Raw genomic sequence first — 26,009 nt, 5'->3', positions numbered from 1 at the left:
TGTGAACAATTAAAGCTGTTTCTGCCTAGTTTCCCAAGCCAGTGATGATTCTGGAAAATAAAAAAGACCTCCAAATTTACTGGGCCCTGATCAGCCAACTTTTAATCTGCGGTTTCTCCTCAGTTCAGTCCAGTCGCTTGGTCCTGTCCCACTCTGCGACCCCATGAATCACAGCACGCCAGGCCTCCCTGTCCATCACCAACTCCCGGAGTTCACTCAAACTCACGTCCATCGAGTCAGTGATGCCATCCAGCTATCTCTGTTGTCCCCTTCTCCTCCTGCCCCCAATCTCTCCCAGCATCAGAGTCTTTTCCAGTAAGTCAACTCTCACATGAGGTGGCCAAAGTATTGGAGTTTCAGCTTTAGCATCAGTCCTTCCAAAGTACACCCGGACTGATCTTCTTTAGAAGGGACTGGTTGGATCTCCTTGCAATCCAAGGAACTCTCAAGTCTTCTCCAACACCACAGTTCAAAAGCATCAATTCTTTGGCACTCAGCTTTCTTCACAGTCAAACTCTCACATCTGCATGACCACTGGAAAAACCATAGCCTTGACTACACAGACCTTTGTTGGCAAAGTAATGTCTCTGCTTTTGAATATACTATCTAGGTTGGTCATAACTTTCCTTCCAAGGAGTAAGCGTCTTTTAATTTCATGGCTGCAATCACCATCTGCAATGATTTTGGAGCCCAAAAAAATAAAGTCTGATACTGCTTCCACTGTTTCCCCGTCAACTTCCCATGAAGTGATGGGCCCAGATGCCATGATCTTCGTTTTCTGAATGTTGAGCTTTAAGCCAACTTTTTCACTCTCCTCTTTCACTTTCATCAAGAGGCTTTTTAGTTCCTCTTCTCTTTCTGCCATAAGGGTGGTGTCATCTGCATATCTGAGGTTATTGATATTTCTCCCGGCAATCTTGATTCCAGCTTGTGCTTCTTCCAGCCCAGTGTTTCTCATGATGTACTCTGCATAGAAGTTCAATAAGCAGGGTGACAATATATAGCCTTGACATACTCCTTTTCCTATTTGGAACCAGTCTGTTGTTCCATGTCCAGTTCTAACTGTTGCTTCCTGACCTGCATATAGGTTTCTCAAGAGGCGGGTCAGGTGGTCTGGTATTCCTATCTCTTTCAGAATTTTCCACAGTTTATTGTGATCCACACAGTCAAAGGCTTTGGCATAGTCAATAAAGCAGAACAGATGTTTTTCTGGAACTCTCTTGCTTTTTCCATGATCCAGCAGATGTTGGCAATTTGATCTCTGGTTCCTCTGCCTTTTCTAAAACCAGCTTGAACATCTGGAAGTTCACAGTTCACATATTGCTGAAGCCTGGCTTGGAGAATTTTGAGCATTACTTTACTAGCCTGTGAGATGAGTGCAATTGTGCAGTAGTTTGAACATTCTTTGGCATTGCCTTTCTTTGGGATTGGAATGAAAACTGACCTTTTCCAGTCCTGTGACCACTGCTGAGTTTTCCAAATTTGCTGGCATATTGAGTGCAGCACTTGCACAGCATCATCTTTCTGGATTTGAAATAGCGCCACTGGAATCCCATCACCTCCACTAGCTTTGTTCATAGTGATAGTTTCTAAGGCCCACTTGACTTCACATTCCAGGATGTCTGGCTCTAGGTGAGTGATCACACCATCGTGATCATCTTGGATGTGAAGATCTTTTTTGTACAATTTTGTGTATTCTTGCCACCTCTTCTTAATATCTTCTGCTTCTGTTAGGTCCCTACCATTTCTGTCTTTTATTGAGCCCATCTTTGCATGAAATGTTCCCTTGGTATCTCTCATTTTCTTGAAGAGATCTCTAGTCTTTCCCGTTCTGTTGTTTTCCTCTACTTCTTTGCATTGATCGCTGAGGAAGGCTTTCTTATCTCTCCTTGCTATTCTTTGGAACTCTGCATTCAGATACTTATATCTTTCCTTTTCTCCTTTGCTTTTCGCTTCTCTTCTTGTCACAGCTATTTGTAAGGCCTCCCCAGACAGCCATTTTGCTTTTTTGCATTTCTTTTCCATGAGGATGGTCTTGATCCCTGTCTCCTGTACAATGTCACAAACCTCCATTCATAGTTCATCAGGCACTCTACCTATCAGATCTAGTCCCTTAAATCTATTTCTCACTTCCACTGTATAATCATAAGGGATGTGATTCAGGTCATACCTGAATGTTTTAGTGGTTTTTCCTACTTTCTTCAATTTAAGTCTGAATTTGGTAATGAGTTCATGATCTGAGCCACAGTCAGCTCCCGGTCTTGTTTTTGCTGACTATATAGAGCTTCTCCATCTTTGGCTGCAAAGAATATAATCAGTCTGATTTCGGTGTTGACCATCTGGTGATGTCCATGTGTAGAGTCTTCTCTTGTGTTGTTGGAAGAGAGTGTTTGCTATGACCAGTGCATTCTCTTGACAAAACTCTTATTAGTCTTTGCCCTGCTTCATTCCGTATTCCAAGGCCAAATTTGCCTGTTACCCCAGGTGTTTCTTGACTTCCTGGTTTGCATTCCAGTCCCCTATATGTAGTTTCTCCTACAGCTGCCCAAAGCATACATTGCTACTTGGAGAATAAGATAGACTAGACAGATGCTTCAGATAACCTCTCTGTGTCAGGTGGTTTATAAACAAAGCTTAGATCCTTTGCAGTTTTTTTAAAAGATGTTTTATCATCTTTGAGCATAGTAGTTGATGTATATAAAACATTTCCACAAGATCAAACCATCCCCTTGGAATTTTTAGGACTTGGATCTAAATACTCTATGATGCTAATCAGATATGTGGGTAGGTGAGCACATTATTATGTAGATAGATTCATTTCAGATAATGTGGTACAGTCGTTTAATATCATGGCCTCAGGAAACTTCTAAAAACTGTCTGGTAAAGGTAGTTGAATGTAGCTCACTGTTCACCATGAAATTGGAATCTCTTTGAAAGTGTTTTGAAGAAATGAAAATGTAATAAACAGTGAAAAGCAGGATAAAAGTTGAAGTTGACTAGAGACCCAAAATATTTCCCCTTCAAGGAATCTCATTATATTAATATTTTACTTTCGGAGATGCTTATTGGGAAGGAAATTCTTATCTCCTCCTTGACTACTCTTGGAACTTCTCTTGCCACTTAAGGCAATTCTACTTTGGTAGAATTCTACACTGTTTGGAGCCTAAGTGGACAAGCAGACTAAGTTCCACGTGCAGAATTGTCGAGGTGCTTCTCAGCAAGTGAAGTCCCCATTTGTTCTCATAGGTGAGGCAATAGTCTTTTTCTGTGGTATTCTTTGAAAATGGTACTGAAATATAAGAAGGATCTTTATCTTTTTATTTATTTCTTTGTTTCACATGTAGTTAGATTCTCTAATGATCAGCATAATAATACCAGACCAGCTTAATTTTGAGATGTCTTCACTATTTCTTCTTTGATTATCTACAGCCAGATTTTTATTTTTATTAAAGTTATCATAATGCAAAATTATGGAAGATGCTGCCTGACAAGATCATTTCCAGTGATGGTAGATTGTTTTGCCTTTTAGCAGATGTCTAATCAGAACTTTACTGCATTAAAAATTTTAAATTAAAAAATATATTTCTAACTTTTAATATTTATTGCTTTCTTCAACTAAATTTTAGGATCGCAATATATAAAATAAGTAAAAATAGAGTTTCTGTAGTTGTAATGGGGTGAGGGATGTTCAAAGTCCCATTGGTGGACCTCCCAGAGTGCAGTTCAGTGGGTGTGGTGGTCACTATATACCACGAAGCAAGGATGTGCTATAGCTTTATTTCATTTATTCAGCCAGCAGAAAATATATGTTAGGCAAGGCATTGTTACAGGCTAAGTAGTAGTCCAAAGACACAGAGATAATGATCAAGCAGCTTCTGCACACGGGGCTGTAGGATTTTTCTTTTAAAATCATACAAAAGGATTTCGGAATAGTAAACTTGAAGAGAAATAAGTCGCTTACGAGCTTTTGCTTCAGATATCGTGTGTTCAGCCAACTATGTTTTTTATCATCAGTGTGGATTTGATCGATGATGATGTTCTGCAGACTGTACCACGGTAAACTGACTAATCAACAAGTAGAAAACTGAGGCAAGAATATGAGTATCTTTTAGTTGTCATATAAGATGAAAAGAACAGTTTAGACACACTGCTTCAAGACCAAGACTGCTGCGATTGTCTCATGAGCTCAGTAGACAAGTTTATACCTATAAACCATGAAACGTGAAGAGGCATTACACGTAACTAATCTAGAAATCCTGGAGCCCGGCCAGATTATGTTCCGTCGTTGGCACATTAACCAAGCTGGAAGCATACGTAATGAGCGAACAGTCAAGAGTCTGTTTATAGCAAATTGGTGTCAAATAATTGCAAGCTGTGAGGTCACAAAATTGCCATTCAGGATTCATGAAGCCCAGAGTTAGATAATGGGGCTGAGCTGCCAACTGTTTTGAAATGACACCTTCAGGAAAGTGACTCTGCCTTGCAGTGGTACCTCTTTTTAAGTGAAAAATTTTAGTGATGTGTAGCTCTCTCAGGTATGTAAAAAGAATGGCACACTCTGGCTAGAAACTGGAATTGCAGTGAAAAAGCACACATTTTTTATGGATGCAGAGATCTGAAAGGATACCACCTGCCCTTGACCCCTCAATTCATACACCCTGCTGATTACGTGTATTTCCTTGTAATTATGTATATGTCTCCTATAGTTAAATTCACTTTTGTTTTTGTACCTTTTAATATATTCTATGTTGGAATGATTAACACAGTCTTGAATTATGTTTTTATACTTAAAAGAAATAGCTATGATTTCCAGCCTAAATAAGACTGTGCTGATGTTTTATATTTGATGTTTCTAAATTTTATATTTAAAAATTAGATTTATTACTTCACATTGAGAAATATTCCATAGCATGAAAGCCTAAAACCACCAGCTTTTCTTTAGTGGTTGCCCAGTTTGTCACGTGTATAATGATGATGTTATGCAGTAACGTTGTCAGGCTCTTTTGTATTCACCGAGGTTTCTTCCCCATTTTAAGCTCCTCAAAGGAAAAATTTTTGTCTTGTCTTCTCTTTGTGTCTGGTCTGTATTACACGAAGTTTTCCATCAGTGCTTCTGACCAACTCCTAGGATATGATACTTAGCTATGTGGAACTCTTTATAGTTGAGATTAAATTAATAGCTTGTTACCCTAGAACATTATGAGACTGGCTCATTTTCATTAAGTCTTTCAGAAGTCACTTCCATACAGGGGTATTTTCTGGTCACCCTCTAGCGATATCCTGGTCCTATTCTTCAGAGAATTAACCCTGTCTGCAAATATGCTTTTGTCTGTGTTTGTTTTCCTCCCCACACTGATACAAGCTCTTTGAGATCAAAAGCTTGTGTACTTGACACCTAGGTCAGTACCAGACATAGCAATTGTTTAATGGGTATTTGTTGACCGACTGGTGTTTGATCTATGTATTTGATCTTAACTTTCAATTACATTTGCATGTGGATTTTTTCCTGTTCTTTTCCAGTTTTTCAGAAACATTGGAATTGGCAGATGACATGGCCATTGATATTCCCCATATTTGGTTGTACCTTGCTGAACTGGTGACTCCTATGTTAAAAGAAGGCGGAATCTCCATGAGAGAACTCATCACGTAAGTTGTGTTTGTTTCTTTGGATGTATTTCTAGTTAACCTGGCAGAACTCACCAGCTGGCTTTTAGCTTAGTGCTGTTTCTTCAGTGCTTTTGGAGACTTTCACACCCAGTCTGTGGCTCTTTAAGACTTCTAATTTCTGTATAAAAATGTTACATTTTTCTAAATTAGAGAAGTGATGGGGATATAATAGCCCTGTGGTTCATTAACATTAGATATGGCTTCAGAACCATGTAACTGGGAAGTGATCGCTCCTGGAAACTTAATGTTAATCCGGCTTTTATGTCTCTCATTGCTCCAGTGCTGTAAGAATTCATAGTTCCACGTGATAACCTGTCAGATTGTGGTACCTGCGTGGTACGTGCTCAGGTTGTTTTGAAAGAAACTGAGCTGTTAGGCATTCCTAGATTTGGACAGGAATGGGCAATTGTTGCTACCTTGTGTCAGCTAGTATTTCTCCCAAAACTGTTCACATAGTCAAACTCTGCATACTAGTGTATCCCTGTGAGAGTCACAAGTGTATTATAGCACATTAAAGGTTATGACAGTCCTGTAAGCAAGCAACAAATAAAAATTATTTCGCTTTCTTTCAGTCAGCATCACTTCATTTAATTGACTGTTGAATCCTTTTTTTGAAGAATAATTGTTAATATACTGTGGAACATAGTTTGTGAAATACTGATTTAACTATGGGAAAATTGGTTCCTTTGTGTTTCATCCATATTCTAATGAAAAGCTTCCTTTCTTAAACATATTTCATAAGCAGGCTTCACACCTTCCTGTTACCTAAGGTGCTTCTCTCCTTTCAGCTTAAAGTGGAACTTACATAAACAGAGTAAGTGAGACTGATCATTGCATTGCTTTTGTCACTGAAACAGAGAAAAAGGCAAAACCCAGGAATTGTAAAGCCTCTTTCCGGCTTCTCAATGAGGCATAAAAACCCAAGGTCTCTGAACTACTTCTGCTGAAAATTATTACTTTGAGCATGTTCTGGAGCTTGGACTTTCCCAGTATTGTTTAGGTTGCACAGTATCTGTTCTTTTGGCACACTTTGCCTATTTTTTAAAACAGAGAATTTGTTCAGAGGTACTTAAGTACTACTTGTATCTTTTACAGAGAATTTTGCAAACCTTTACTTCCTGTTGGAAGAGCTGGAATCTTGATTTCTGAAATATTGCACCTTCTATGCAAACAAATGGTGAGTGTTAAACTTAGTATTGGACTTAGCGGTGTATTAGGAAGTGTCATGATTTTGATCTTGGTTTATCTGTGAAAAACTTGGGTATCGCTGTATAAGTAATTCTGTTAACTTCTGTTATTTGGGGGGAAAAAAAAGAGTGAGGTCTCTGGTTCAGTCTAGTTTCTTCCAAAGGTATATTTGCCTTTCTGTTCTCTACTAATTTGGGAAGAATTATCTAATCTCAGCTAGATTTGGTAAAATTTAAAGAATCTCAAAATGTGTTTTAATTTATTTTGTCTTGAAGCAAAATGGCTATATTATTTATGCTTTATTATAATAGATTTTGATTAAAATTCCTCTGCTTTCAGAGAAAGAGGAGATTCATGAAATGATTAACTTTATTATTTTTGGAGAGTTGACTCATTGGAAAAGACCCTGATGGTGGGAGGGATTGGGGGCAGGAGGAGAAGGGGACGACAGAGGATGAGATGGGTGGATGGCATCACTGACTCGATGGACGTGAGTCTGAGTGAACTCCGGGAGTTGGTGATGGACAGGGAGGCCTGGCGTGCTGCGATTCATGGGGTTACAGAGTCGGACACGACTGAGCAGCTGAACTGAACTGAATCTGATTAGAAATAGGTGGTAAAAATTCATATTGATATCACTTATCCATGGAATCTAAAACACAAATGAACTTATCTGTGCAATAGAAACAGATTTTCAGAATAGAGAACGGGCTTGTGGTTGCCAAGGGGAGGGGGAAATGGTTTGGGAGTCTGGGTTGGCAGATAGAAACTGCATCTGCTGTGCACATAATGGATAAACAGTGAGGACCTCCTGTATAGCTCATGGAAGTATTAATATTCTGTGATAAACTATAATGGAGAAGGATATGAAGAAGACCGTGTGCATGTATATATGTAACTGAATCACTTTGCTGTACAGCAAAAATTAACACAACATGGTAAATTAACTATACTTCAGTAAAATGATTTTTTAATGGAAAAAAGAAATAGGTGGTGAAGATGATTCTGCAGGATTGTGAATTTCTATCTTAGAGTTGCATTTATTGTAGAATTTATTTAGAATTACTGCATAATTCTCTGCAAAGCCCTTTGCCAGGATTTTAGTCTACAAAGATGACTAAACCTTCAAAGAATTTATAGACTGGAAGGGGAGACAGACAAATCTTAACCAAAAAATTGTGTCAATGCTATATTAGAGGTTAAGAGGTTTGGAAAAGCGGTATAGCTTCCCAAAGAGGAAGGTGATGTTACTCCTGGGGTGAGAAACATCAAAACAAAACTCACTTGGAAAGTTCTAGAGTGATTTCTGACTTATTCATACCAGAGCAAGAGATACTGGGATGATAGAATTCACTGTTTTGTCAGTTCAGTTCAGTCGCTCAGTCATGTCCGACTCTTTGCGACCCCATGAATCGCAGCACGCCAGGCCTCCCTGTCCATCACCATCTCTCAGAGTTCACTCAGACTCATGTCCATTGAGTCCGTGATGCCATCCAGCCATCTCATCCTCTGTCGTCCCCTTTCCTCCTGCCCCCAATCCCTCCCAGCATCAGAGTCTTTTCCAATGAGTCAACTCTTTGCATGAGGTGGCCAAAGTACTGGAGCTTCAGCTTTAGCATCATTCCTTCCAAAGAAATCCCAGGGCTGATCTCCTTCAGAATAGATTGGTTGGATCTCCTTGCAATCCAAGGGACTCTCAAGAGTCTTCTCCAACACCACAGTTCAAAAGCACCAATTCTTCGGCACTCGGCCTTCTTCACAGTTCAACTCTCATATCCATACATGACCACTGGAAAAACCATAGCCTTGACTAGATGGACCTTAGTTGGCAAAGTAATGTCTCTGCTTTTCAATATGCTATCTAGGTTGGTCATAACTTTTCTTCCAAGGAGTAAGCGTCTTTTAATTTCATGGCTGCAGTCACCATCTGCAGTGATTTTGGAGCCCCCAAAAATATTCTGACACTGTTTCCACTGTTTCCCCATCTATTTGCCATGAAGTGATGGGACCGGATGCCATGATCTTCGTTTTCTGAATGTTGAGCTTTAAGCCAACTTTTTCGCTCTCCACTTTCACTTTCATCAAGAGGCTTTTTAGTTCCTCTTCACTTTCTGCCATAAGGGTGGTGTCATCTGCATATCTGAGGTTATTGATATTTCTCCTGGCAGTCTTGATTCCAGCTTGTGTTTCTTCCAGTCCAGTGTTTTTCGTGATGTATTCTGCATATAAGTTAAATAAGCAGGGTGACAATATACAGCCTTGACATACTCCTTTTCCTATTTGAAACCAGTCTGTTGTTCCATGTTTTGTAGGCACTGATACAAAACAAAATAGCATATCATTTCTCTGTCTAAATCTGCAGAAGTTCCTCTGTATCTAATTTGTGTGATAATTACTCATAGATAGGTACACTGAATAGTCTCATCTCTAGTCCTGGTGATTATCTATATATATTATTACTACCCTTTGCTTGATGGCACTGAACTTTTTATTGAACCCTAATTTCTAGATCCAGAATTTTCTCTTCCTCTTCTACCTATTTGACTTCATCCCTTGAAATTCAAATTCTTGTTAACATTTATTTGTAGAAACAGAAAGCAGATTCTCACTTTTTTCTCATAGGACTTAAACTCTGAAATTAAGCTAGAGTTAAAATCCTAGCTCTGCCAGGTTATATCAGCTATGCCCTGGGCAAATCAGTCTGTGAAATAACTAGTACGTGTTCCTTAGATGACAGTTGCAGCCTCAAAGCCTGACGCTTTCCTTTATCACTGTGACTTGGTTCAGGGAGTGGACTTGAACCCTCTCATCAGTTTTCCAACTGACAGCAGCTCTTCTCTGCTGTTTGTTGGGCTCAACCTTGCACTTCTTCTTGCCCTTGAAATAATTCTGTTTCCTTGTTCAGGAGCAATGACTTCCTTAATCATTCTCATGTTAAGTAGCATAATGATAACCTACTATGAAGAGGGCCTCCAGCAAGGCTTATTGAATAGCTTTAATCACCAGTGCATATAGTACTGTCCCGGAAAAGAGACAGTTTTAAATTTATAAGTTGTGTGAATTAAACTCTTTTTAGATGATTATATTTAAAAAAAAAAACACCAAACACCAAGCTTGCCAACCCCCAGATTAGTCATCTGGTAAAAGAAATTATTGAACCTTAAGCAACTGTACTTCACTTACCACTACATTTATGTACATTCAGACATCTCAGCTTAAAAGCTGAGAATCATAAGAAATTAACTTCATATTAGCACAAGGAAAAGTTTCCATTTTTTTAGCCTTCACAGTTTGGCACTCTTGACTTTTTTCCCTCCTTCCAATGTAGAAGTAAATGAGCTGGACTTAATCTCTGTTGTAGAGCCATAAGAAAGTGGGAGCCCTATGGAGGGAGGCTGACCTCAGCTGGAAGGACTTTTTACCAGAAGGGGAAGATGTACATAATTTTCTCTTGGAGCAGGTGAGTAGCAGCAAGGCTTATACCTCCTGTTTGATAGTAGTTGGTCTGTTTCTTAGAGGAAATAAAAGTAATTGCATCAGTATTCTGGTTATTAAGTGAAAGTTAAAACTGCTCAGTCATGTCTGACTCTTTGTGACCCTATGGACTGTAATCTGCCCGGCTTTCTCTGTCCATGGAATTCTCCAGGCAAGAATACTAGAATGGGTAGCCATTCACTTCTCCAGGGAGTCTTCCCAACCCATGGATTGAACCCAGGTCTCCCACATAGCAGGCGGATTCTTTACTGTCTAAGTCACTAGGGAAGCCCCAGTTTTTAAACTTAGACCAAAACAGGAATCATGGTCAAGATGTCATTTTAAGTCTATACTTTAAGGCCACTTTACCCTCAAAAAGACTCGTGATTCCTAAGGAGAAATATTTTCTAATCTGTTGTCGGAAACAATCACAGTTCTCATCTGGGAACTTTTAACAACCTCATGGCTTTTTGTCTATGCAGTCATTAGATGACAGATGAAAAATAAAGATTTAAAAAATTAGACACATTTTGAAAACAAGTTACATGTATCCATGAACCAGGAATGAAATTGATAAATAAAGCAGGTGTAATAGTGCTAAAGCTGCAAGTCTTCTGAGCTCTGGGTCTGAAAGCAGACAGAAACAAGTCAGGAGTGATTTCTGTAGGGTAATAGCCCCTTACAAGGTACAAGATTGGAGACAGGCTTACTGCATGTCACTAAGTGGAAAATCGATAAATAAGTGTTAGGAAGGTAGGTACAGTTTTATAGGCAGAACCTTAGCTAAGCTGCCTACTGACTTAGTAACTGGATCCAGAAATCCACAACAAGGCAGAAGGCTCCACAATTGATAAAATCTGGTCCTAAAAAAAAACATTCGTCTCAAAATTATCCTGGAAATCAAAATCCTAAAACATCTGAGGAAAATAACTGCTAAGATAGCCTATAAATTCAGCAATAAGGAGAAAAAAGTCACTCAGGTTAAAAGAAAATAATAAAGCAATCTGAAAATGATTTTAAAGCATGAATATTTTAAGTTGGATAAAGACATTAGATTCACAGTGGATTTTCGCTTTCTTTTAGTTTTAAACTAGATACACTAAGGAGCACTCCTGCCATGGTAATAAGAGCCTACATAAGGCATAATATATCTCTCTTGCTGGGGTCACAGAACATGGAAGAAACTTCCAAGTAATAGAAAGAATGAGGGGGGGAAAGCCAAAGATGAAATCTGAATTCTGAGCAGTAAGCACATGTGAGAATCCCCATGGACAGAGAAGCCTGGTGGGCTACAGTCCATGGGGTCGCAAAGCAACTAAGCACAAGTTGCCTAATACCTCTGAGAGTGCTCCCAAAGATCCTGAAGAAGCTGAAATGGTCCTGGTTCAGTAGCAACCCAGCTCCATGAAGCACCAAGCCAAAATGCTCTTTGGAGAAAACATACTCAACTTACCTCTTATTTTCGACAAGTTAACAGTGTCCAAATGTATGAGTTAATACTTAAAGTTCATTTAACATATAATGAAATAAGTAACCAAGAGTGAGAGTAAACAGGGAATAAATGCAGGATTTAGACTCTGGGGACTTGAAATAATAGAATGATAACTCATAATATAAAATAACACTATTTAAAAAAGAAAGTCACAAAAATGAGCACAGATATAAAAATTGAGTACAGATATAAGAAAAGAAACTAGCTAGAATTCTGATAGATGTTAATAAAATTTAGGGGCTAGAAAGAGAATGTCTGTAATGTGTCTAACTGAAATTCTAAAAGGGAAAACAGAATGGAAAAGAGAAGAGATTGTGGCTAAGACTTTTCCAGAGCTGAAAAATATATGAATCTGTAGAAAGCACATGTATACCACATAGGATAGTTACACTTTAGTGAAACTGCATAATATCAAGAAAGAAAAAAAGAAAAGATTTTAAAGTAGCTAGAAAGAAGCATATTACCTCCAAAGGAAAAACAAATTTTGCAATAACAACAATGAAAACCCAGTTGTATACTGTCAATCAAAGTGTTAAAAAGATGACAGTAAAAGATGGTAGAATAATTTTAAAGTACTGAGAAAATATGAGTTAATATAGAGTTGACTTCCAAGTAAGCTAACCTTTAAGAAGAAGGGCAATATATATTTAGAAACTTAGTAACACACTTCTAAATAACCCATGAGTCAAATAAATCATAAAAGATATTTTAAAAATATTTTGTACTGGATGAAAGTGAAAACACAGCACATAAAAATTTGTGGGATACAACTGAAGCAGTATTAGAGTGAAGTTTTTAGCGCTGAACACCTGATGTAGAAAAGAAGTAAGGTCACAAATCATTAACTTCAGCTTTAACCTTACAAAATTAGAAAAAGGAAGAGCAAATAAAACTCAAAAGTAAATAGAAAAAAGGAAATAACAAAAAGCAGAGCAGAAATCAGTGAAACAGAAGAACAATAAAGAAGAGTCACTGAAGTCAAAAGCTGGTTCTTTGAGAAGATAAAGTTGATAAACCCCTAGCTAAACTAATCAGGAAAAATAAAAGATAAGGCACAAATTTCTAATAAAAAGAATGAGAGAGGTGACATTGTACATATTCTACACGTAATAACATAGACACATCAACTTAGTTGAAATGAGTAAATTTCTTGAGCAAGAAGAAACTAATAGAGCAAGTAGAAAAACAGATAACGTGAATATCTATGAAAGAAATTTTAGTAGTTAAAAATTTTCCCTCAAAAAACACTCCAGGCTTGGATGAGTTCTACCAAACGTTAAAGGAAAAAGTAATGCCAGTTTTGCAAAACTTTCATACTAATTCTTCCAAAGCGTTGAACAGGAGAGACTGTTTTCCAACTCATTCTATGAGGCCAGCAGTACACTGATAACAAGACTAGACAAAGGCATTTCAAGAAAAGAGAACTATAGACTAATTCCTAATTAACATAGAGAAAATTTTGTTGACTAAATTTGTTGTCAACAAAATTTGCACAAGTCACATCTAACAACAACAAAAAAACATAATACATCATAACCAGGTAGGTTTGTCACAGGAATATAAGGTTAATTTAGAATTATCAAACCAATGTATGGATGTAGAAAAGATGAAGTAGTAAGATCCAGAGTTAGTCCCTCCGCTGGAACAGCTGTTGAGCTGGGATAGTTAGAAACAGCTATTTTGAAATTATGGAGTCGAGTGGAACAAATGCACTACCAGAACCAGGACAAAGCTTGATGAAGAAAGAGTGGTAAATTTCAGTGATTTCGGAATTTTGCCTAGAGAGCTACCAGCCTCCAGCTCTCTGGTAGACAGCTGAAAGGACAGTCGTTGTCTTTCTGGTGCCAGATTGAGCAATAACGACCTTGTCCTCCAAAGACTGGTGCTGTGTCTTTAAATCTGCCTACCACTTCACCAGGGACCCATCTCAGGACCTTGATGTTTCCATCCCTCATTCTGAAGTGACTTCTCAGACAGGGTGTGTTACAGAAGCTTAAACTGAACACATCTGAGTCTTCCCCATACCTCTCTCTTTTTCTCCTCGGATCCAGATAGTCACTGAAATTTCTGAAAGGTCACTGGCTGACAGCAGAGATAGTGGATTAGAGATTTCACTAACCACACAAAAGAAGGAATATGGTCCTCATGAGAAAGTCACTAAATGAACACATAACTACAACATCAGCAGTTCCTAGGTAGAGGAGAGAATCTGATGTCCAGACTTAGCACATTGCAAGGTCTGGTTTTCAACAAAAAATTATAAAGTATGCAAAGAAACAGGAAAATACAGCTTTTTAAAAGGGAAAAAAGAAACTGGCAGAAAGCATCCCTGGGGAAGCTCAGACATTGGGCTTACTAGACAACGGCTTTATCTGTGCTCCAGTTACTAAAGAAGACCATGGAGGAAGAAATAAAGGAAATCAGAATGATGGACTGAACAAGCTGAGAATACCAGTAAAGAGGTAGAAATTATAAAAAGGAACCAAACAGAAACTGAAAAGTGACAATAGCCAAAATGAAAAATTAGCTAGAATGTCTCAACAGCAGGTTTGAACAGACGGATCAATCAGTGAACTTGAAAACAGCACAGCTGAAATTGCTCAGTCAGGAATCACTGATTCAGCACTGATTTACTATGATGAAAATCCATCTTTAGTATTTGCAGATACACCTTTTATTAATTTTTTTCCCAATGAAATTTCTGGCATTGTTACATGAAACTGAATATCACTGCATTTTTAAAATAAAAATGTCCCTACTGTTGTTTATTTTTTAAAAAACTTTTAATTATAATAATACATATTGAAAAATTAATCCATTTAACATATAAAAGGCTTTAAAAGAAGAAATTACTCAGTTTGAGGAGCAGAAAGAAAAAAGAATCAAGAAAAATGAAGAGTCTGAGGACTTAGGGGACAGCATCAAGCATGTCGGTATATCATAATGGAGCCCCAGAGAAGAGAGAAAGGGACAGAAGAAAATATTTAAGGAAATAATGGTTGAAAATTTACCAAATTTGATCAAAGATATGATTCTACATATTTATGAATTTCAACAAACTCCAAGCAGGATAAACTCAGTTTCACAACAAGATACAATGAAACTGTTGAAAGACAGAAAACAAAGAAGAAATATTGAAAGCATCAAGAGAAAAAGTGACTCATCGCATACAAAGAAGCTGCAATAAAATTAATAGCCAATTTCTCATCAGAAACTGTGATAGTCAGAAGATAATGGAATGATATACTTAAAGTTCTGAAATTTAAAGACTATTGAAATATTTCCTACAAAAATGAGGAAGATATGAAGACATTCCCAGATAAAAACTAAGTTAGTTAGTTAGACTTGCCATCCTAAACTGAGCCTTTCAGGTTGAAGCAAAGGGACACTAGGAGATAACTCGCAGCCATGTGAAGAAATGGAGATAACTGGCAAAGGTAACCCACAGATAAATACAAATCGGCATTATTTTGTTTTCCATTTGTAACGCCTTTTTGTTCACTGAATGATTATGATTTAAAAGGCAAATCCATAAAATAATAAATACGTGTTAATGGGCATACATTGTATAAAGATATAATTTATGAAAACAGCTGCATAAGGATGATTTTTCATGGAATTCCCATGAGGCCCAGCAATTGTGCTTCTGGGTGTGTATCCAAGAGAAATGAAAACATGTGGCGCCCTTATTTAAAGTCAGATAAACCTGGGTTCAGATTCCAGTTTTCTCCCACTTAAGACTTTAAAATTACTTGATTTCGCTAAGCCTCAGATTCCTTACCTATGAAATGCTTATTATAATATCTGTGTTATAGAATTTTTATGAGGATTAAAAAAGAATGTTTAAGAAGCAGTGAGCATAGAGAGGAACTCAGTCAACTATGCATAATGTTGTTATTAATAAAAATGTTTAGAAAACAGAAAAATGAGGCTTCAGAAAACTTGGCCATCCTTACCTTGACTTTTAGCTTTCTTCTAAAATGGCTGATATAATGCCCTTTTTCTGGGAACCCTAGTACATTCTATAAGAGATAGTGATGAGCTGATGGCATAAATTTGAAGCCCAGCCTTCTAGGTTCTAGGAAGATTAGATGGCTTGCATAGAAACACAGAGATTCTGAGGGATAAATGTTTCCAGTGAACAAGCTAAACTTCACAGCTCACCACTGACTTCATTAGGCCATGGTAAAGACTCACTTTCACATTTTTAGATCATTTTATTTATGAGCAGTGTAATTAATGTTTAACTTTGCTATTAATGTTAATTGCCCTCAGATCTCCAATTGTCTGTGTAGGTGTAGGGTAGGTTAAAAAGGTATTCTGTGTAGGTATCCTAACATCTAAAGTAATGTTGAAACAAATTTGGAGAATGTTTCAGGTTATGAAAAATCGGTTGCCTGTTCTTAAAAGAACTTACGGCCATCATCTTGTAATTTTGTATGTATATTGAAATGTGATAGTTAACGCATTTATCAACATTGAATCAGAAAAATTGTGATACTGAATAATGTTTCTGAAGCTTTATAGGAATATATTATTTTAAAGTGCTACATTCATGGTAAAGATAATGAAAACAATGAATTTTTTTCACAGAATTCCGGGTAATTTTTGATTTGTGGATCCAAGGAGGATATAGGAATATACATGAGTCTTCTATGGTATTAGAGAAAAATTTGTAAATAATCTTTAGTATTTTAATCTTTATGGGTTTTGCATGGAGAAGCTGTATAAAGCAAAGCATACTTATATACTTCATGGCCTTATACCCTAGAAAATGAAATATCACTTTGATTATTGGTTTCTTTTTTTTTAATACTCACCAAAGAGTTAAACAGTCACGGCATCATTTTTCACACTTGGATTCAGAATGGTAAGGAGGTGTTGGAAGGACTTGACAAAACCAAAGCTGCAGAGTTTTCAACAGCTGCTCTGTGGCGATAGTGATGCTAATCATAGGCTGTAGAAAGGCAGCTAAATTGTATCCTTGCTGGTACACCTGCCCTGCCTTAGAGCTGTGTCACAGCTGAGAGCAAGACTGAAGCACCCACAGGTATGAGGTTAAATGAAATAAGCAAAGAGAAAGACAAACACTGCCTGATTTCACTTACACATGAGAGGCACAAAACAAATAAAAACCCGTAGATTGAGCGAAGAGGTAGGTGGTTGCCAGAGCAGAAGGGATTGGCAGAGGTGAAATAGGTGAAGGGGGGGTCAAGAGGTACAAACTTGCAGTTACAAAATAAGTAGGTTATGGGAATGCGTGACGCACAGCTTGGAGAGCACAGTCAGTAGCATTGTGCTGACTTTGTAAGGTGACAGAGAATGGCTGGGCTTACTGTGGTGGTCATTTCACAGTATATACAAAAGTCAGATTGCTATATTGTACACTTGAAACTGATATTGTGGATCAGACATACTGAAAATGAAGACTGAAGCTCAATGATTTGGAAGAAAAGTAAGCTTGTTTTTAAGAAGAATCAGAGATCTTCAGTATTAAAAAAATGGTATATTCAGAAGAATAATGCATTTAAAATCTTTCAGAACTATAAATACAGAATGGCTTTCTGCTAATCATTTTGATTCCACGTGAAATAGAAGAGATAGCCCATGACTTTGTTTTCTTCACAGGGTGATGATAATATTGAATTATTTTAATATGTTTAACTTTGTATGTTTCAGAAGTTGGACTTTTTAGAGTCTGACAGTTCCTGTTCCTCCGAAGCACTTTTGAAGAAAGAACTCTCTGCTGAAGAGCTGTATAAGCGACTTGAGAAACTCATTATTGAGGACAAGGCAAATGATGAACAGATCTTTGACTGGGTAGAGGTATAAAGACTAAAGATTAATAGTCTTTTATAAAGTCAAGTAAAAATATTCAAAACATAAGCCATTTTTCTGGATCTCTCATTAGTTTAGTATATACACTACATTTTACCATTCAAAAATTTGCATTTCTTTCTCATGTTCTCACATTTTAGATACTATTCTGGATAAAATTAATAAGCAATATGTAATTATTATGAAATGTGCTGGCTTACCTTTTCATAACATACCTTAAAATCTTGTGTTGTAGAGTCCATTGATCATGTCTGTATTTAACTTGTTAGTGTATTCCTTTAAATATTAACTTTTGTTTATGTAGATGTGTACATTTTCCTGGAATCATATACTAATCCAAGCTGAAAGAAAGCCACAGGGGGCTAATCTCGTTCTCTCCGTTTTGTATAACTCTTGTTTTGTAGTCCTTCTAATGGGTTGCTGTTTCTTTAACCATTTCCAGGTGTTGAGAAATCATGAAGCTTCTCATAATTTTTTTAACCTTTTTCCCCTCCTGTCTTTGGGATAGTCTATCACCTCACCTAATTGGGAATGTTTTTTTAAGTAATGTATAATAGCCAATAGAATATATTCCTGACTCCTCCTCTAGGTTCTTTCATTCCTTCTTAAAATCTTGATATCCAGGCCCTTGTCTGGTTATTCCCATACAAACATACCCTGCATTTTGAATGTGCGTTTCGATGTGCCACGTGTAAACTGAGCATGATCGGTGGCAGTGGTCCAGCAGTACAGAGCTGGGTGGCACTTCAGCGTTCTGTGTTTTCTTTTCTAACCCTGTGCTTCTGGCAGACTCACCACCGTGAACCCAAACCTCTCCACTCAGTCTTGCAGTGCCCACTCATTTACATTCTACAAGTTAGTCATTTCTTCCATGCCAAACTTACATGTTTGGTTTTTGAGCCAAAATAGTGTTTTAAACATTTGTTTCTATTTAGATTTATCTTCTTAAATGAGACACTTTCTTAAAAGTCTTGTCAGGACATATTGGATTCTAACCTGGTCCTCCATTTTGCTTCCATCTTTTTCACTCTGTACTTTTTCACTTTGCATTTGATTAGTATGTCAGCTTTGCACTCACTCAAGTTATGGGGAAAGTGTGTGAGTCGAGTAGGACCAAGGACAAAGCAGCATACTTTTTAGGACAAGATCTCATCGCCATCCCAGTGGACATGTCAGCTGCTAACTTGTTTATTATTTCACATCATTCCTACCATCTAGTTCATCTTTTCATCTTGCCTACAAGGGAATACCTATTATATTTTGTCAGATGTCTTGCTAAATCCTGGAAAAGTTAAAGCTCTATCCTTCGGAGCTGCCATATGGTGATCGTATCAGAAAAGGAGAGGAGGTTAGTTTAGCATGACTTGGTCATCTTTTGTCCTTATTTGTTCTTAGCATAACCATCTCTTTCCTCTGTAAGACTTTAAAACCATTCGTATGGTAGTTTGTTGTAGATTTTAGGATAGAATTAGTATCAGGCTTTCTGGTATATTATTGACCTCAGGGACCTTCTTCTATGGTTTAGAAGTCAGGTCGATATTTGCATGCTGAACATCATCCTCTTTCATTTCAGCAGTTTGGTCTTTTATTTCTCATATATTGCCAAATGATGCTGTTTTTACCTCTTCACCCATGTTGGGCCCTATTTTCTTAAATAGTAGTAGTTATTTAGCTTATCCCAGACCAACAATTATTCTCCATAAAAATCAGACAAAGGGTAAATTTTAATGAATGTAAATGATACCCAATAAAGGTGAATTTTAAAAAAGGATCAAGGAAACAAAAACATCACAGTGGTCACTAAGCTCACAGGACATCTAAGGTGTTTGTTGCTGTTCATCTGATACTACTGCTATCCAGTAATCTGACTTTGCTTATCATTTCCAATTAGCAGACCCATTTTCTTTATTGTTCTTGCCCATTTTTATTAATATGTTTGCTTCATCTTTAGTGTTCTTGATACTTTTCTTCATGTCTTTTCTGTTCTTGAATACTAGAATTACAGTGTCTGGCTTTATTTGGTAGAAGAGATACACAGTTCATTTCTTTGAAATGGAAGAGACAGTCACATGGCTTCGAAGTGTTATCATCTGTCAGTAATTACATCTAACTCATTTGTTTTTCTCCGACTCTACTTGAAATCTGATCCTTTGGGGATTTTATACTCAGCTGAAATAGCTCTACAACCTGTTTATAAAGTATTGTTGAGCCAAAGAGTAATGGTGTGTTTTTATTCTCTCATTTATTCAAAAATAATTGTTCAGACTTTGCAGAAGTAATTTCCAGGGCTAGACTAGCCTTGCCTTCAGCTTGTATATTATTTAAAGAGACGAGCATAAACCATATAAAACATAAACCATTATGAAATCTTTTCTACATAGCTCTTACCCCACGTTATTCTCAGCCTTAGCTATTAGCAATATCACCACGTTTCTGTCCTGTGGGACGAGATCAGTAGCGAAAGGTGGCCTGGTCCTCTGTATTCTGCTCTGCCAGTATCCTGCAGAGCTAGCCATCTGACTTGTTAACCCCTCTTAACTCTGCTTTCAAGAAACCACCGGTTCCTCCCAAGTGATATATGTGAGGTTAGGTATTCGGCAGAGAGAGCTACTGGTTAATCTACATCATTTCTAAAATTCATAAACATTAAACTGATCTCTAAATATCTTTGAAATTCTTAGCTTTCTAACACATACCTTTTTAAATGGCATTTAAAATTTTTTCGTAGCCAGTTATTTTAAAAATGACTCTTTCAGTAGAAAATACTGTGCTGTGCTATGATAGTCTAAGCTCTTAAAAGAACCTGAGATAAGTATTAATTCTGTTCATAGGCATAAGGAACATAAACTCTGGGAAACGTTTGAAACACCTGCCTAGAAAATGGCTCCATTTGTGTGTTTTCTCCTTTTGCTTCTTATGTGGTTGGTGTAGTATTTTATAGCAAAAAGATAAGATCTTAAGAGAAATAAACTGAAAAATAAGGTGGAGGTTCATTTACTCTATTTAACTTATCTCAGAATACATGTTTTTGCCATCCTCAGAAAAGAGGAACAGTTATCTCACCACTACCTGAGGTGTTTATTTGAGGTAATTCTAGAAATTAGCCTGAAATTAAGATGAACAAGCAGTGTTAGCACACCTAAATGAAGTTGCGTGCTGCTGAGCAGAGTGGGCCTGAAAATGCTCTGTCGGTGTGGAGTAGCTGTCCTTTCAACTTTGTAGATGTGGATAGATCGTCTTAAGATGGCTTATTTATTGAAAAGGGAAAATGCTTTTAAACAGTTGCATTTCCGAATGTACATAGTACACAGCTCTGTTTAACTGAATGAACAGAGGACATGGAGTGGTCAGCTCCCCGGAAACAAAACACTGCTACGTGGAGCACTTTCAGAAAGAACTGACGAGAGTCCCAGTATTTCCTGGTGAATCAGAAGACTAACTTTTACTGAAAAGTTGAACGTGATCTCATGTGCCCTTAGTGCAAGATGAAGCCTGGTTTAGGGGAAGATAATATCTCTGGTGTGCCAAGGGTACCTTGAACTGTTCTATGTACTTTTGATTGCAGGCTAATCTAGATGAAAGCCAGATGAGTTCACCTACATTCCTTAGAGCTTTAATGACAGCCGTCTGTAAAGCAGCTATTATAGGTAAGTAGTATTTCTGAAGGCAACATCTGAAAATCCTCCGTATGTCAGCTGCTGACGATGTGGGTCAGGGTTTATATTGCCTTTAACAGTTGCACTGTAAAGCTCAGTTTCTGTGCCAAATGAATGCCCTTTCTGTCTACAATGCCTGTCTGTCTTGGGCCGCGGCACAGATAGCTGCTCTGCCTGCAGCGAGCCCAGATGTGAGAGCTACTGTGGGTCTTCTGTTCCCCAGTTCAGCAGGAAGTTGGTGCCTGCTCCTGAGGTTGTTTGCTGTGTGTGACTTTTCCTTTACTTTTCACCTCCAACATTCAAAGGCTCCCCTGCCTTCCATTCACGAGTTAAAATGAACAATTTGAATATTCTTGTCCAGTGTCACTAATCTCAAAAGAAAAGCCACTTTATGTAAATTCATGTATGGGGAAAGAAAATACCAATTATTTCTCCTGTTTTATATTGACCTGATAAGACACTATTATTGAATGTTTATGAATTACATAGACAGATAGGATTCAATTAGTAGAGACTCTAAATGGTCCAAGCTGCACGTAGTTTTGTTGTTTTTTTTTTCTTCCACCCCTGCACGTAGTTTTTACTAATACTTAATGAGATCATCTACTTGGCCTTGGATTAAAGTCCACATTTCTGTCACTGAAATAGAAAAAAAAAATTGTCAGCTGAAAAGTTGTTGAGAATCATTATAGAGATAGCTTCACAATTCAAGATTTTCTGTCAGATGAATTTAAACACCTGGTGTTGCTTGCTACTGCCACAGCTGGCCCTCATCCTGCTGATAATGGGGCTTCCCTGGTGGCTCAGGCCTCCTGCCTGCCAGTGCAGGAGACTTGGGCTCCATCCCTGGGTTGGGAAGATCCCCCGGAGAAGGAATAGCAACCTACTCCAGTATTCTTTCCTGGAGAATTCCATGGACAGAGGAGCCTGGCGGGCTACAGTCCATGGGGTCGCAAGAGAGTCAGACAGGACTGAATGACTAAACAGTAACAACTGCTAGAAATAATACGACGGTTCTAATTCTTTTACCCTTCTTAAGAGATTTAAATGAACTCTGTTTAATTTCTCTTTAGTTTCCTTGTTAATGTTTTCATGGTTTGGACTGTCATGAGACCGCTGTCCCTGTTTAATTATGACTGAAGACAAAGAACTGAGCGCACTGCTGCTCCTGAGGGAGCCCAGCACTCTATAAACACATCCCTCTCCATGTTTTTGTTAATTTGTTTGTTTTGGGAAGAATTTCACGTATTCTCCTGGTGGTCTAGTGGCTGGGACACCTCGCCCTCCAGTGCAGGGGGTGTGGATCCGACCCCTGATAGGGGAGCTAGGATCCCACATGCCTCACGACCAACCAACCAAAGCATAAAACAGAAGCAGTGTTGTAACAAATTCAGTAAAGTTGTTTTGTTTTTAATTAAAATTTTAGAAAATTTGGCGTTTCCAAACCTTTACCTCAGAACCCCTTGGTTCCTCTTTCCTTGCAGGGTCATGTGTCTTACTGATTCAGAAAACTGAAAACAGCTGTGTGTTAATGCTCAGTTCCTCTGTCTCTTCCAGCCGACTGTTCAACCTTCCGAGTGGACACTGCTGTTATCAAGCAGAGAGTGCCGATCTTACTCAAGTACCTAGACTCAGATACAGAGAAGGAACTGCAAGCACTTTATGCACTTCAAGCATCAATAGTAAAACTCGATCAACCTGCCAGTAAGTCTCCCTCATGCTACAGTTAACCCAGCTGAAGGGTGAGGTTTATCCAGGGCAGCACTCGAGAGACAGTTTGATGGGCTTTAAACAGTGGGCAATAGCAGCATCCCGACTGATGAAACTCAGCCTGTAACTTTGATAAACATGAATGTTTTTAAGTAATTGACTTTTATGAGAAAATGACAAGAAGACTAGTTATATTATTCATGTTATCTAGGAGATTTAATCCTCATTCTCAGGCACATCTGTCTTATAGGAATCTCTGCATAATGGAGATGTATCTGTCATGCAGTACGTGACAACCATGAACCACTCGTGTCAGTCAAGCACCTAAATGTGGCCACTGTGACTAAGGAGCTGAACTTAAAATATTAAATGTCAGTAGCTCCATGTGGTTCAGAGAAGGCATTGGCACCCCACTCCAGGACTCTTGCCTGGAAACTCCCATGGGCGGAGGAGCCTGGTGGGCTGCATTCCATGATGGGGTCGCTAAGAGTCGGACACAGCTGAGCGACTTCACTTTCACTTTTCACTTTCATGCATTGGAGGAGGAAATGGCAACCCACTCCAGGGTTCTTGCCTGGAGAATCCCAGGGACGGGGGAGCCTGGTGGGCTGCTGTCTGTGGGGTCGTATAGAGTCGGACACGACTGAAGCGACGCAGCAGCAGCAGCAGCTCCATGTGGTTAGTGGCTACCCTGTTAGACAGTGCAGGTCTAGGGCAGGTGGCATTAGCGTCTGTGCAGTACAGTTTTTCACCTTCTTGGACCCAGGCCTTAATAATGAAAGACGGTGATACTTGCGAGAATCCTCAGATACCCCGCAAAGACATGAAGGCATTTTAGACTAATTTTCAGTTAAGAGTTAAAGTTAATTCTGGCTAACCAGACAAATAAGTTAACCCGAACACCCAAGTGTTAGTGATCTGGTAAATTAATTGAATTATATTAAATCTTGAAAATTCAGTTGAAACTTTGAAAGTGGACAGTAAGTATATGGCTATTTCACAGATAGCACTGAAGTAATTCTTTGGCATTTCCTTAGGTTGTAACTTCTGCAAAGTTTTTCTTCTTGGCTAGTGGTGTTAAATCCCTTTGGGAAATAAAGGGAGGGATTGGAACAGTCCTCGGAATGTAACTGAAGAGATATTCTGTCTATAAATCTGTCCTTTTTAAAACAATAATATAAGCTAAGTTTCCATGATGAGAGTAAAACAGAGAACTAAAATTGCCCAGATCATCTGGGCACTGAACATAATGGCTATCATTTCACTGGATAAAATCCAGATGAGATAGTTTCTACCCATGTTTTCCATATGAATTATTACTCTCTTCATTTTGATAGCAACATTAGAGGGGAGAAGGTACATTCTGCCTTTGCCTCCCAAAATTTGTAAAAATTAGACAATTTTATTGTAAAATCTCAAAGAAAATGTATCAAAAGGAAAGTTTAAAAAATTATTCTTGTACTTTTAAGTGTTTAGGTTGAAAACTGTGTAACATCAAACAGCTCAGTAATATCAGAAATACAGTAACATCAGAAAACAGTTCAAATTGAATAAAGTAACAGGAATAAGAACTAGTTCCGACTGCCTGAATCTACTCGCATTCTTTAGACAAGTGGCTTTGCTCTCAGGCTGTCGGGGAGGGGTGGGGAGAGGTGTGATGAAGTCTCATGGGTGCCCTGACCCCACGGGGCGTCCTGCACAGGAATTCCTTTCCTGCACTGGATGGGAATGCTGCCTCATCACAGCCGCAGTGCCCCCAAACCTGTGGTTTCCTTTCGCCTCCTTGCAGATTTGCTACGGATGTTTTTTGATTGCCTGTATGACGAGGAGGTGATCTCTGAGGATGCCTTCTACAAGTGGGAGAGCAGCAAGGACCCCGCAGAGCAGAATGGGAAGGGTGTGGCCCTGAAATCCGTCACGGCGTTCTTCACATGGCTGCGGGAAGCAGAAGAGGAGTCTGAGGATAACTAAAACTTCAAATACACAAAACGAAAGAAAAGAAACAATTTAAGTATTTTTTTAAAAAGTTTCACGTCTTCGCCAATCACAGTGCAGCAAGGCCAATTCTCGCAGAAACCCCCACGTGTGCACGAGTGGGAGAGGGGAAAGAGAAAAAAAGGTGATCATGGAGGAAAAAGGTACTGGAAAAAAAGTAACCTTCAGACCTGAGGGCGGGAGCACTAAAACCAAAATACATGTCTTATTTATAGAAAATATTTTCTGTTTTAATCTTTTCTTTTTAAACGAGGACTCCTACTTTAAAAAAAAAAAAACACATCTGTTTAGCAAAAAAAAAAAACAAAAAAAAAGTTGAAAACTTTTAATTTATTTTAAGGACTGCAAATGCCAGTGTAATTTTTTAATTTGCAGTTTCTGTAAACAACTTGTATAATAGAAAAGCAGAGAAATAAATTTCCCTCCCCTTCAGATGCACCTCACGTTTGTTTTAAAGCATAGTATTTAGTCCAGATTTGAGAAGGTTTGGGGTGAACAAGGTAAGAAAGATTTTTTTTTTTTGGCATCAGATCTTTCTGCCTGCCTCTCAGCTTGCTTCAGAAAATAAAAAAATCACAATAGTAATCAAAACATACATAACCTTGGAACAGAAAGAAATGCTGTGGACCAGAGAACTCCAAGAATTGTTCAAAAAAAAAGTGCTACCCTGGGAAAAGTACTCTTAATACTTTTGAAATCTTTAGAGCAACTTTAAGGCTTGTAAATACATAGAACAAATATTTAAAAAAAAAAAAAGAAATTGACTCAGTACTATTTCTTTTCACTTTCAAAATATAAAGAACAAAATAAAGGCAAACATTGCAAGTTTAAAAGAAAGTAAAGTGACTTCTCCTTTTGACAGCTGCTGCATGTGCGCCCATCTCTGGGAGGTGCCCTCTGGCTACGTGTTGTCTGATCCAGATCGCTTCTGAGGGCTTGGCGGGGGAGAGTGTGTGTGTGTCTGTGTGTCTGCAGTTGGAAAAGGCAAG

General features: G+C 38.2%; 1 protein-coding gene across 16 annotated transcripts in view; it reads left to right on the top strand.

Moving 5' to 3' along the window:
* EIF4G3 (eukaryotic translation initiation factor 4 gamma 3) overlaps nucleotides 1–25,776 on the top strand; it is a 348,214-nt gene extending 322,438 nt beyond the window's left edge. For all 16 annotated transcript variants that reach the window (XM_040229503.1, XM_040229502.1, XM_040229501.1 and 13 more), the window contains 7 exons: nucleotides 5,521–5,646; nucleotides 6,763–6,844; nucleotides 10,217–10,315; nucleotides 17,501–17,647; nucleotides 21,225–21,306; nucleotides 22,873–23,019; nucleotides 24,815–25,776. In XM_040229503.1, the coding sequence (XP_040085437.1) occupies nucleotides 5,521–5,646; nucleotides 6,763–6,844; nucleotides 10,217–10,315; nucleotides 17,501–17,647; nucleotides 21,225–21,306; nucleotides 22,873–23,019; nucleotides 24,815–24,996 (865 nt within the window). In that variant the 3' untranslated portion in view covers nucleotides 24,997–25,776. The remainder of the gene's footprint in view (nucleotides 1–5,520; nucleotides 5,647–6,762; nucleotides 6,845–10,216; nucleotides 10,316–17,500; nucleotides 17,648–21,224; nucleotides 21,307–22,872; nucleotides 23,020–24,814) is intronic.
* Nucleotides 25,777–26,009: the final 233 nt, after the last annotated feature.

Source organism: Oryx dammah, unplaced genomic scaffold, assembly GCF_014754425.2.
Source record: "Oryx dammah isolate SB20612 unplaced genomic scaffold, SCBI_Odam_1.1 HiC_scaffold_27, whole genome shotgun sequence".
Classification (NCBI taxonomy): Eukaryota; Metazoa; Chordata; class Mammalia; order Artiodactyla; family Bovidae; genus Oryx; species Oryx dammah.
Note: the sequence above shows the minus strand (reverse complement) of the source record. Positions and strands in the feature narration are given on the sequence as shown.